This window comes from Falco punctatus, assembly GCF_963210335.1.
Source record: "Falco punctatus genome assembly, chromosome: 7".
NCBI lineage: Eukaryota > Metazoa > Chordata > Aves > Falconiformes > Falconidae > Falco > Falco punctatus.
In genome coordinates, this window is record NC_137587.1 from 58175513 (window position 1) to 58190056 (window position 14544).

General features: G+C 38.8%; 1 protein-coding gene across 5 annotated transcripts in view; it reads right to left on the bottom strand.

Moving 5' to 3' along the window:
* FBN1 (fibrillin 1) overlaps positions 1 to 14544 on the bottom strand; it is a 171983-nt gene that overhangs the window by 123570 nt on the left and 33869 nt on the right. For all 5 annotated transcript variants that reach the window (XM_080394652.1, XM_080394651.1, XM_080394650.1 and 2 more), the window contains 2 exons: positions 11253 to 11348; positions 9564 to 9659 (listed from right to left, as the gene is read on the bottom strand). In XM_080394652.1, coding sequence (XP_080250778.1) covers positions 9564 to 9659; positions 11253 to 11348 — 192 coding nt within the window. The remainder of the gene's footprint in view (positions 1 to 9563; positions 9660 to 11252; positions 11349 to 14544) is intronic.

The following is a 14544-nucleotide window of genomic DNA, read 5'->3' on the forward strand; positions in this document are numbered from 1 at the left end:
ATTCTTAAACTATCTGTTCCATTTTTAGATTTTTATTAGGCAAGTACACTAGAAATTGTAAGCAAAACATGTGCTTTCATTTCACAGCACTCAAACAACTGTCGCCACAGGACAAACACCCTCTGGACAGCAGAATACACAAATAAGAAAAGATGCAAAACATGCAGGATTATGAATGCTTTGACAATGTCAGCACTGGACCTTCCTTAAATGGCTGGCAGGTCTCAATTATACAGCTGGAGGTGTTACAAATCACAGACTAACATCTATTTTAACACATTTTCCAGAAGGTGGCTGGACACGGTCCTGGGCCACCTGCTCTAGCCAATCTTGATTGAGCAGGGAGTGGGACTAGATGATCTCAAGAGGCCTCTTCAACCCTCAGCGACTCTGTAAGCTGAAATAACGTTAGAAATTATCCTGTCTTCTGTAATTGTTATAGCTCTATTTTAAAAAAAATAATAAATACATTATTTGATAGGTAGGAGTCACTCCACTAAATACTAGATGTGCATTTTAGTGTGCTGGCTGTTTTTGCTGATTTCCTGAACTGATTTCTCCATCCTTGCTGAAAACTCATCTACCAATAGATTCAATGGAGCCATTGTAAGCAGTGGGACCAATGTAAAAGGACTTACGACAAAAACTGATGGCTTAATCTTGAGACCAAAGAGCCCTAAATGATTGCTGTGTATACAGAAACAAGAAAAAATATGGTAAGTCTAATAAAATGCCACTGAATTTATTACCACTGTTGCAATGGCAGCAAGGACCCTTCTCCTTCAGCACAGTGGAGCAGGGGCTCTGTTCCATGCTGTGTGTACCGGTGCATGACAAAAGCATCAGCCACCAGCTGTCACCTCCCTAAGGAGGCAAGAACTGCAAGCATACAGGTTTCTGCTAAGCTCCTGTTTTACTATGACTGTCAACACTTCTGTGTTGGAAGAAAAAGCATGAGAGGGTCACAGCAGACCATTCATCCCAGGAAGTACGGAGGAAATGGGGACAGTACTGAAACTCCTCGATCACTGGGTAAACTTTGCAAAAAACATAAGTGATGAAGACAGAGCCATTATAAAACATGACCAAGATCACCTCATAAGCCAGGCTGACTTGAGTTAAACTGTTTTTAAAATTAAGAGTCACACACTAAATTAAACATTCAGGACCAAGGAATACAGTGCAGAGGCCATCCCCTTCAGAACGGGACCTGTAATCTAAATTACACGACCATGAAAAGAAATTAAGCCTATGGCACAGCAAAATGCCGTTACATTAACCTACCTGTGCTAGTTTAGCCTGGCTAATACCTGTGATAGACACACAGTAAATGTATAAGATCACAATCAAAAATCAGGTGCTTACAAGGTTTCACATTTCTTTTCTTAAAATATAAAACCATATGTGTATATATGAGTGTACACATCTATGCACTTTTAATACCTTTCATGCTTTTTTAAATTACTTATCCCTAGCCTTTGTACATCTTCTTTCAAAGAAAAATATTGAATCTTGGTTTCTTTACATAAGGAAATTCCACCTTTTTCCAAAAGCAGTTTCTTCTGGATAAGGAGTGCAAAGCTAGGCTCTGGTTTACAGCAGAGCAGAATTTGGAGTGGTATTTCTCTTAGGGTTCCTTTCTTTTCAGACCTTATTTAGGCCTCTCTTCTTTTCCTACAGTGTTTCTCTAGAGTGCCAAACTGTACAAGCTGTCACCATATAAAAATGACTTGGTCATTATTTGTGAACTTCTGAAGAGCAACTGGAAGTGTGAGTGTGACTATCCTTACAGCTCTTCTTAGGCAGTTGTTTCCTACAACTTTTTGCAACTTTCATGCTGAGATAGGATATGAGGTATCTTTCTAAATGTAACAGTTTACTTTAGAAAAGTTGTAATTTTCACAATGATTTCATCAACTCTGTTGCGATTACATTGCAAGGAAACTTACACATGACAAAACAATCGCACTAACCATTTTGAGCATCTCATGCTTAAGACACATTTTCATTAGCATTTTGCATCTGACCTATTCAAAATAATTGTTTTACTTGGAAATGCCCTTGTCAGTTTATCCTTGCATTAGGTATAATCTGTGATACTTTAAAAGAGGGTCCCTTTTCTTTGTTAGAACCAACCATCATGACAGTTTCAGATTACTTTAAAAAACAAAGAAAAACTGAAGTCCATAACACAAACTTGACTGAGGTATCATACATACCGATATTTATTTTTTTCTGCTGCAACTCTAACAAAAATTGTCAGCTTACAAGCTCTATAAGAAAAAAAGGTATGAATAGAAAATACTCATATAAAATTTCAGGGTGATTCACAATGAAAACATTTGTTTTCACTGTAATAAATCGAAGGATTTCACATAGCTGTGCTTTGTTATATCAAAATATATTGCAGCCCAGAGAAGAAGGAACAATTCTCTCCACAAATAGCTACGTGGGTACTGTTTAATAAGTTCTCTGCTGCATTTCCTCATTCTCTGTATCACATTCAGCTCCCAGGGCCACCATTTTGAAAGCAAGCTTTCTATGGAAAGTTCAGTGAGAAACTGGTTCTGCTCAGCTATTTTACGTTCTACAAGTTTTACAATGACCCAGGAATTGGGAGATGGCTGAAACTACAAAAAATGGGCACGTTGCAATGGTACTAAGAGAGCAAGAACACTTGAAGACACTCATTCTGAAGGCCTCAAATACAACACTATGTTGCAATGACAACCAAAATCAATACAAGCTGCCTCAATTTTTCCACACACACAAAAAAATCTGACTCTCCTGATACAATGCATCAGATTCTTCCCAGTTCTCCCTGGAGCTCCACAGAGCATAGATCTGGCAGTGTAGGCCATTCAGGGAAGTTACATGCCTGCACTGTGTATATAAAAGTCATATCTGTATTAATGCAACATCGCATAACCAAACAAACATAGACATTTCTTTGTGTATATAACTTCGACAAAACCTCCTGATGAAAGCACAGGCCTCCACTCTTCATTTCTTAAGACACTACAAGGCAGATCACAAGTACCACGTGCAAGCAAAGCCAGTGCAAGGCTCAGCCCCTGGCTGCAAAGAAAGCAGAACTGTATTTCTCATACAGCAAACACGTACCACAGGCTGCCAGCACTGCTGGAGGAGGCATCAGGTTCAACAGCAAAGCTGTCTGCAGTACCAAAAGAATGATCTCAATGTTTCTCATGTGAGTCCCTTCAATGTCCTACATGCAAGAATCAAGTCTTACAGGTTAGAACACCACAGCTACTCAATTAAAATGTCTGTATTATAATTTATACCAAAACGTAGGCTCCTCAAATTGTGATTAAATTTGTATGCATCTCCACTGCTACAACTAAAATCAGATCTAAACAAAACAAAGTCCAAATAATACCTTACTGCACATCTAAAGGTCAATGCCCTTAGCAGCCAATCAAGAAGGTATGGAAATACAGAAAAGGCTGCCAAATAGCTGAATGAAAACTTTGGATTTGAATTTGTTTGACTGAAATCGAAACTCAATTTGGAATAAAATGTAAATGTTCAGCTTCATGTACAAAAGCTGGAGCCCTCACAGCTCACAAGAGACTTAAGGCCATATGTACTGAAATCATTTATGGATCTTGATTAAGCTTTAAGCATATATCTGAAGAAACATTTTAAAATTTGCTATGTGATATTTTGAGATGCACAAAGCATAGAGCAAGCGACACACGACTGGTTACAGGGTGTACTTCCACGGTGCAGAACAGTGGATAAAAACCTTCACATACACAAGATCCTAAAAATGCTTCTTGGCATCAAGTAACAGACTGAGCTTAGTACTGAGTTCTGATCCAGAGATCTATTGATTATATGGCTAAGTATTATAAAACATCTTAAATCATACAGAGTTATTCTGCAGAGGCTGACTTCTACACCATTAAGGTGCAGCTTCAGTTTTAAAAATCAAAATACTCCTCCTTCATTTATCTCCACCTCTTTTATAGAAAAGATAATGTAAGACACCGATACTGAATTTTTGGTTTAAAACTGAAAAACATCAAGGGGTGGCAACATGTATTAAAATTATTTTAGACAATAAAACATCACTCTGTGACCAAATATCCTTATCTTCGGCCTGAAGCCATTTTTCATAATTTTTCAGGGGGGAAATGATGTGCAAAAATCCTTATTGCAGTCCCTCAAGCTTAGCCATCCTTTAGTTGCTGCTATAACACTGTACATGCATTCATGTTACAGGGCTGCAGAAACTACATGTCTATGTCAACAGATGTGTTTCTTGGAAGACAGCTACAGAAATCAAGTTTATTCAAATGTTTGCCAGCTACCATATGCTGCAATACTACTTTAAATGCAACATAAGGCTTTGGGAACATACTTTTACTGCTATCTACACTTTGTTATTTACTTTCCATTTAGACTAAATACCAGAGACGGGGCACACTAAGGGGTGCAGTGTCTTCTTTGTGAAAACATTCTACCCGTTGTAGTATTTAGAAAGAAATACACACAGCACTACACTACTCTCTACCACTTTCAGCGGCTGCACTTTCACAGAGAGGCTCTGGGAAAGATATTTTTACATATGGCATTAATTCTGGGAACTTTTAATAATGGCCAAATATAATTAAAAATTATGCAAAAAATTCCTGCCATGAAGAGAGCAGTACAGAAACGACTCTGTTTGAAGAAAAAGCAATCATTTGCTCATATTCTGAGTACAGAAAAAAACCAAAACACACGTGGTACATTTTTAATATTTGAACTACATCAGGCCCAATTCTGTTCCTATGTGAAGCGAGTGGCAGAACTCCAAAATGTAGCAGGATTGAGCCCCCGATGTTGTCACAAGCATTCAAATAAACAAACAGGGCTGTAACACATTCTAAGCTTCCACTGTGTTCCTCTAAATGGATCCAGAAAGAAAAAGAAAAGCACATTTCATTGCATTTTTGCATTTCAAGGATAACAACAATATACAATTTTATATTATACAGAAATTGCTTTCTTAAGGTATAATCAACTGTCCAAAGAGAAACAGATACAGAGTCAAGAAAGCTTTTATGCACAAGTTTGGAAGACACAGTTCTACCAAATCTGATAGGGATGTCTGATCTCCCTGAGCTTCTAACATCATTTTTCCTCTGGACTTCATAAAGTGCATGACATACGGATGTTTTCACATGACCCAAATGCGGGCATCTCACATAGCCAGCTAAATCCCCTAGGCTCTTTTACAGACAATAAAAAGAGCTGTCGATGTTCTGAATCATCCTCAGGGGAACATAAACTTAAGTCTCTGCTCTCAATCCCTTCAGCAACACTAAAAGGAACTGCAGAATCTGTAACTCACTCAAGTTATTCAGCATTAAAAGTCAAATGGCGTAAAGATGGGGCGTCCAGTTTTTAACCAGTAGAAGAAATTTTGCTTTGCTTGCATCTTCATTTTCTTTTACCTGTGATTTCTTTTCATTAACAATATGACTGAATGATATGCTAAACAACACTGAGTGCACCTCTTGGATTTTAACTGACTCTTGAAAGCCTGGACCAAAATCCAACAAGGCCCTTAAGCACTTGCATAATTTTAGGCATATGGACATCTCAGGTTTGAACTTAAATGCATGTCAAAGCCCACCACTGAATCACAGCCAGAGAACTCAGCACCTTCCACAAGGAATCCTTGAAGTTCAAATTTTAACTGAGCCAATATCCATGAAATATTTTCCTTTCTGGACTATGTATTTCAAATGTGTCTTAAATTGCTGTAGGAAGCATTTCCAACTCCACTACACTTTTACTGTTTAGCTTATGTCAAGTTCACCTTTCTATGAACATTATCCCACAGAAAAGTCAGGTCTGTTGTACTTAGGATACACATGCACATATTTGACAGTACACCCAGGAGGCTTCCCCTGCTCTGGAAAGGTGCCAAACACCACACACACCAGCTTAGGAGCTAGTGATACATGTGTGCCAGTTTTGACCACGCCACAGCTGTCAGTGCAGCTGACAAAGCATACCCCACCAGTGACATGGCACACGCTCCCAGAACATGAAGAGGTACTCCACTGATAATAATGCATCTAAAAATTCCTTCTGCTCACGTTTACAGTGTTTTATACCACCATCAACACTTCTAAGACCCACAAAAAGCAATCTGTGTGCCAAAACTGTCCAAGGCCAGCTGCTACCCTCTCAAAAAATGACTGAATAAATATATAAAAATACTCAGGCCACAAATTTGATGGGAGTTTGCTGTACTGTGAAAGCAGTACATCTTTCCAGATAAAGCCCTTTCATTGTGCATGTATTTGAAGCTACTGACCTATACAGAAGTCTCACAGATCTTCATTAACAATCATATGGTCAGCATTTACTGAGGTAATACCAATCAGGCTGATCTGTATTACAAATATGGACCAAATGTATGGAAAAACTACTTAAAGCAGTAGACATAGAACTACACAACTTAGTCTCTGGATCTAAGAAACTGGCACTAACTTTGCTACAACCACCTGCAACATTTTAATTGTTTTCCATATCAGATTAATGGAATAACCCCCAGGAATCTGGTTGCCTCAACATTGTTTTATTCAAGACGGTTCTAAGCTACGACATAGGCAGCAAAGGATGGAACATTCCTTGGTCGGTGACATGCGTGCCACAGTCTGTGACCGTTACTATTGATGCTTCTAGACAAAAGCACTGCATGATATGCAGCAGTAAATTACTTACATCACTGTTAACTTGTGGCATGGCATAACCTAGAAGTCAAACCACAGCCAAACAGATGGAGAACGTGCATGCCACAAAATCGTATCACTTCACGTTACATTTATATCCAGAAATGGTGTTTTCAAAACTCTCTCTTGCTTCTCCAAGAAATGTGTTAGTTTAAATTTCTCTGGAGTAATTTCCTTCCCCGCTCTGCTCCCCTCCCCACTCTGCTCCCACCCCACTACCCCCCCCCAAATGCATAGAGATACTTTGGTTTGGTTTTGTTCAGTTTTTTTCTTTTCTTCTCTTTCTAATAAAGACACAGTTTTATTCCACAAGGCATGAATCTTGTCAATTTACTGGATACCATCCATCTACATATACATCAGAAGCCCACCAGGGAGTGTCACAAATCCACATAACTTTCCAAAGCTAGATTCAAAATATGGACTTCTTTCTTAGCTGACAGATGTGTAAAATCATATGCAGCCAGACAACTCCCTCATGACCACACAGGTGCATGTGCTGAACAATGCAAGTTATTCTGACTAAGACCAACATTAGCTTACACTTGAAAAGTTATCTTCAGAAAACGTTTTTCTGATGGCATAATGTGATTCTGGGACCAAAAACCACCACACCCTTTTTAGAGGAGGGGAACATATTAGCTCAGCTAGGTAGAGAGGCTTCAGGAAATCTCTGTGAAAGAAGCCAAATTTCAGAGGTTTTCTAGGAAGATATGACTATCATTTAGCCTCAATACCACAGTGAGCATTAGCCAGAAATACTACAGCTCATTAATGTCTATTTTCTTTTTTATTGATAACCCTAGAATCAAATCCATGTTCTAAGTAAAAACTGCCTATGGATGAGGCATGTTACAGATTTCCACCTCGGTTGTGTCCAGTAACATGCATGGGGTTTCACAACGGCATGATTTGGCTCAAATGGCTCTGTCTCACTAATTTCTCACTCCACCCGACAGAAGGCAGGGAACCCTGCGGGAGGACAGGACAGTCAGCAGGCTTCAGCCTTGAAACTTGCCCCAGTGAGGTGGAATCAAACTGGTCCCAGATCTGACAACATAAAAGCACTGAGCAATCTTCTTCTGAACTTACACTTTATACCTCCTCACTGGACTGAAGGCTCAGAACCTTCACCCATGCAAAACAAGCAGTCATTGCTTGAAATTCAAAGCCTTTGCAGTAATATTCAATATATCCTTTACTTATAAAGCCTTTATTCTCTTCAAACTTAGGATTTTTAACCTAATTTTCCATTCCTCTTACTCTTCTCCAGCAGTGAGATCCCAAGATTCACAACACAGCTACTTTTCAGTCTTCAGAAAAACTTCACCATCAGTTTGAACTACTTTTATAAGATCTGAGTGGACAACTGGCAAGGCTTCACACAGTGCCTATACAGCAATTTCATCTGCTGTAGGGAGTGCAGGAAATACCTGCTTCATTCTACTGTCTGCCATAGCACAGAATGAAAAGCTTTGGTCCCCTAAGATTTGTTGTTCTGCATCACCCACCTATGCTGCTGATGTAAGAGAGCCAACCATTACTCTAGGTGGAGCACTGACAGCAGTTTCATCTGACACACTCACTGACAGAAATTTAATGTGCTAAGCACACAGCCTACATGAAAGCAAAAAATCAGGTTATTGGTGTCTATTCCGTCCCAGGTTCATAGACATTTAACAGAACCTACTGTATAAGTAGTATGTATGAAATTCCAACTAAACAGATCAATTGGTAGCTCTAACAAATGAAAATGCTTTATTGTTAATATTACAAAAATCAACAGAAACATTATACTTAAACATTGTTCACTACATCTCTCTCAAATGAACCATTAAATTGGTTTAATAACCCTGAAAAAAAATCCATATACGGGATAAGACGGTTGGTATAGATGTGTTTTCATTTGGAAACTGCTGTGATTATCACTATGGATAGGCAAATAAAAATCTAAAATTGGTAACAATAAATCTGTACAAAACGGAAAGAATTGAATAAACTCTGCCAAAACAAAACACGCCAAAGACAGAGGCAAAATGCTGCTTACCATTGGCAAGCAAATGCATCAGAGATACTAAGAGCTCTTCTAATGACTTAGAAACTGAAGTTTGACTAAAAACACTGATCAATATTTTTTATTTGCCACCTCTTCCATTGGAACATTTTCATAGCAAAAGAGTAAACAAAAGAAAGGCCTTAATCAGCTGCTTGTGTATCTGCTCTTGGCTTCTATCCTTATGAATCTCACACATTGCCAAAAACGCTACTTAAAATTTATTTTTAAGTAAATCAAATCAAATCAAATCAATTCAACTATAGATTAGAATAGGTAAAGGCTCAACAACCCTACTGTTAGAGTAAAATAAATGGGGATTTTTGTCCTGGAAAAAGAAAACAGCACTTGGTAAACCTACCATGAACTGAAGAGCTAACCATTAAAATCATACCAATCAATGCTTGTGACATATAAAAATCACAATAAGAAGGTAATATTGAACGTTTGGCTTTAAATCAATGTTGAAGTTTTCTTTCTCATTAAAAATGCCATTTAGGAAAGCTGTTACCATCTTAATTTGTGCTATTCCCTAACTAATATCTCCACTATTTTCTGAGACTGGAGTTTCCCTTTCAGTAAAGCTTCCTTACATTGTATTCTATAAGAATGTTAATCCTATTTTATCTTATTCACAGACAGCAATAAAATATTACTATTTAAATATTTTATTTCATATTACTATTTAAGTATTTTTAAGTTACTATTAAGCACGTTGGAACATCAATTTTTTTCCACTGTTTTAGGGCACATACCTCTTTCACACTGGGGTCCAGTAAACCCATATGTGCAAGCACATCGGTTCGGAGCCACACACCTTCCTCCATTTAGACATCCATTTTCACAGACAGCTGTATCAGATGAAAGGCAAAATTAATATTTATTGAGCTATTTCCAGAAAGACATGATGGTATGCACTTTACCAGCTCTGGTAAACCGGTAAAAAATGGTAAACATAACAGGACAGGACACTCCTTTTTTCCAGAATCTACTTACAATCTTTTCTTATTTCCTGGCCTCACTAGTATCACAAATTGATCTTTTCAAGCGAGCATAATATAAACACAGTAACAATCATAGCTTTTCTGACCTCTCAGAGCCTTCATCTTTGGGATGGCTACACCTAACTTCAAAATAACACCTCTTTCAAACTTTCAACAAAGAAACACTGAAATAGTAGAGACTGGAGATAGAAGGAAGAAAATTTCATCTCTGAACCCTCAAAATTTTTCCCTATTCAGAAGCAAATTTAAAAATGTATTTGCTCCTCTACCATAATAGAAAAATAATCCAGTATTAAAAGGCTGTTTGCTGATGTTAAATAATTCATGCTATTAACTAGGACAGCAAACTGTAACCAGCAGCTATTTTGACAAAGTTAATCCAAGATATTCTTCCCCTGTGTGACAGTCACTAGATTCAGAACACAGTTTTCCTCATAATAAACTTCAAAAGCAGCTGCTCTCAAAAATTAATCAGAAAATAGAACATTCACATGAAAAATGGCCTTTTAAATACAATTTGATGCTCATTGAGCAATATTATTCTTTGTTCCGTTTCACGTTCACTTCAGTAGAAAGGAGGTTTCCATTTATCCTCTTTTATCCACTTGATATTTCACAGAGAAGGCAGAAATACAATTCTTAATCCTTTCACCATGTGATCCTCTTCCAGATTATTAGGGTAAATTCCTGGTCCCACTGAAGTTCATGTAAAGTGTGCCATTGATTTTGACAGAGCACAAAAGGTTTTCATTAAATGAGCTAAACACATTTTCTCTGTCAGACCAATAGTTCACTAGATAGCAACATGACAGCCTTGGTTAAAAGCAGTGTTTACATCCTTATTTGAGTTACTTCACAGCATTCCAGCCAAGAAGAGCAAGAGACCACCAGAGTCAGTTTGGGAGCGATTTCAAGCATCGGATCCAGGAATGCTGTTGACTCAGGATTGATTGAGGAAATCACAAATATGTCAATCAATGCTAATAAGGCAACATCAAAATGAGCAAAATTCCTAAAGCATACTAGCAAAGTCTGAAGCAAACCTCTGTAATTAAAATAAAGCTTTGTATTTAAAAGCTTAATTTTGTCTATAGATGAAAACTGAATCCCATGTAAAACGGCCTATTGCTTTAGTGAGTGGGAAGCCTTAGAGGTCAATGGGAATAATGGTAGTGTGAGAACTACAGGATCAAGTTATATCGAATTATTATGAGTTCACATGATGTTTATTTTAATAGTCTTGATGAGAAATAATTTACTCAGCATTCATTACGAAGTCATGTGTTCTCCTGTAAAATTCTACTGTACCTGATCAAAAACAAGGTCAAAATCAGTTGAAATGTAGTGCTAAAGGGTGCCTAACCCACACATCCCAGAATTACTTAACTGTACACAGTACCTCACGCATATATCTATTATATTAATAAAAGTGTAACTTACGCTGTCCACAGTGTGTTCCCGTATATCCCTTCTGACAGAGGCAATGGTCATCACTGCAGCTACCTCCATTCATGCACCGGATGTTACAGTGTTGTACTTGAAAGGAAAAAAGATTTTCCTCAGTTATATCAAGCCAGTCAGAAACACTTATCTGTCTGCCAAGGGATTTTTTTTTTTCTTTTAGGGATTGATTCTATGACCTATAAACAAGTATTAGAAACCAAGGATGCACATTTCAGGACACACTTACAATGGCAGTACAGAAAACAATACTGATTGACAGTTCCTAAGGAATATAGGACACGGTGCAAGAACCTGACACCAACCACCCTTATTCACTGAACTCAAAGAGATTCCATATGAGCATAAACCCACATAAAAAATAAAGAAATTGCCTCTCAGTTTGCAATGAAATGAGGAAAAGCCAACAATAAGGGAAAAGTACTAAACTTCTGGCAGATACCACCAAGAAGAAAGAGAGTCTTATCATCTGGGCAATGGGGGAGAGCAGTATTAAAGGGAAGCATCTAAGGACGCTCCTGAAGGCAGCCCGGTTCTGCCAACACACACAATACCAAAAGCTGATCGGCCCGGGTAGGACTTCTTGCATGAAAAGGAAAAATAACAGAGTGATTTCTTTCTGTATGCCATCTGTGGGCTCTCCCAGGTAAAGCTGCTGCCAGCTGCTGCACTCGGGGGCTGTGGAGCTCACAGACAACACTGCCCCAGAGCCAACCACCCTCTCCTGCAAGAAGCAGAGGCGGGGGAGCAGCAGACGCTCTCCTCAGCCGCAGCCACACCATTTATAATGATTAACATGCAGCTCCAGTCCCATGCCAGTAACACTTAAAAGTCTGTGCTGCATTTTTCTATGTAATTTTCTATGCATTTTCTAGTAAGAAGGACAACGACATTTTTTAAGTAGACATCAGGAGCGATTTCAAGTATGTCAGGCTCTTCATCAGGCGTAGAGAAGTGGGCAGGGCTCCTGACAACGCGAAGTCCTCCTTACAGGTCCCACTGGCGGACACAGCTGTGCACGGGGCCGGCACTCCAATAAGCAGCCGGGAAATGGTTTCCCCCTTAACAGGAACCACATGAAAGGCTCCTCCCCAGATAGGATTACGGTCAGATCAGCATTTCGGAATGGTGATGGAGCACCAGATAGCTACACCACACGGTCTGAAACGCTCAGGACTGCAAAATAGAAATTGCGTGTCCTGCCAGAGCCTGTTGTTAACAGGTGCCATGCCAACCACTGAATTTTTCCTGTTGCACAAAGCCCTTAAGCATCATTTGGCTTTTTACAGTTCAGAAGTATGTGAATGGGAATTTTATTTTTATTTTCACGTAGAACTAATATTTTTAACTGTATTGCCTTCCATAGCAATATGAATCCATAGAATAGAAGTTAATCATGCAGCTGGAGAAAGGTTTTAAAACAAACTAGCATTTAAAACACTGGTACTCTTAATTCTTCAATTATAAAAGTAAAAACTGTGTCTTACATTTCTTCTGTGTCTAATAGTTATGATACATCTTTGTTCTACTTTGGATGTACTTCAGTACTTCAGGCAACAAAAATGTACTAACATTCCTCAACAAAAAGTAAAATTGTCTGCAAATACAGAGTGAATATCTGGTGAAGATTTTTGGACAATGTCCTAAGTAGGTCAGAAAAAGGTATATAGTTACTTTAAAATGTGTAGTTCAACTTAATATACAATCTTAGAAAAACAGAGGGGATTACAAAAAGCATAGGAAATGATATCATCTGTCAAGCAGGGAAGGAACTTAAAAACCACAAACTGATTTCAATTAGAGTGAGTTATGCCAAGAGCTAATTTCCATTCCCACATGAAGACCAAAGCCATTTAAATAGTCTGAACTACATTTGAGATAAAAAGGTTAACGGTAGCTTATATGATGATTTTCACTTTGTTTATTCAAGTAAAAGTGAAGTATATTTCCCCGTTTTGGGATAAGCAGCAGTTTTACACATAACACATACACACACAAAGTTTCCATACTTTGTCTTACTGCTTCTTAAAGGAACTTTTTCAAGGTAAAATATTTCTTCCTCCTTCTAAAACTAAAATCATTATGGGAGACTGCTGGGACCCCCAGTCATCTTTATTAAAATGAGCCACTCAAATTAGTGAGCTTCCTCCCTTATTATCATGCAAGAAAATCAGTGGCATACAGTGAACTAATAATTTATTTTCTGCTCTCTTTTGAGAGAATGTTGAAAATAGTATTTCCAAAATCATACAGACTATTCTGAAATATTACCCTTCCAAAAGTTTATAGAAACACATGTGAAGGCTGTCTGGCACTCAGATGATGATTTTAAGATTGCATTTTTGAAAAGTAGCACATTAATGCAGATCCAGAGTCTCTTTTCTCAGCTATATCAACAATTCCATTAATGTTAGCGGAGATATTCCAGTAAATGAAATAACCTGTTCCAAGGTATCACACTGACAGAGACTCAAGGAAAAAGCACAGGAATTAGCAATAATGCTGGTAAATCAATGCATATAGCTTTGCCTTAGCTTGGCACGCACAGGAAATGTTAACAACATTAATAGATTATTGCTTTTAATCAAGTATTGTCCTCTTTTGGGTCCGATTTGTAAGCAGTCTGCACTGGAAAAGCCTGAAATCAAAACAGGAATAACTACAGGAACATAGCTTCATAAACCTGCAAAAGAGCCCGCGAGACCAAGTGCATCCACAGACACTTTGTGTGCAGGCAACATTTGTGTCATCGATGGAAGCAAAATAACAAGCTGTGTGCTTAAGCAACAAGTTCCTGAGTTTTTACATAAATCCTCAGCAGAACTGAGCAAGGACTTCACCACACCGAAAGCACAATCACCCCACAACTGCTCAGGAAACGTCCAGCTCACCAAGCAAACGAAAGGCAGCTCACAAAATGCAAACGAAACGCCCGTCTTACTCTGCAATCCCAAACTAAGGAATGTGAGGTGTGAGGGTCTGCGATCCGCAGGCAGGAAAAGCCCTGCGCCGAGGGCTGAGGGCGCACAGGGCCGGCGGGCACCACAGGAGGGGCTGCCCCACGCCTCCCCGTGCCACCGCCGAGGAAACACTCCCAACCCCGGCCATGCATGACGCAGGGCTTTGCCTGCCAGGAGCTGTAAACAAGGAATGACGGTCTCATCGCATCCCAGATGCTCCGCGTGCTTTCTCTGTCGAGTGGCTGCCTCAGGAAAGATGGCAGCTGGCACCGGGACACAGGCCTGCAGCACTGCACCAGGTGCTGAGAAAA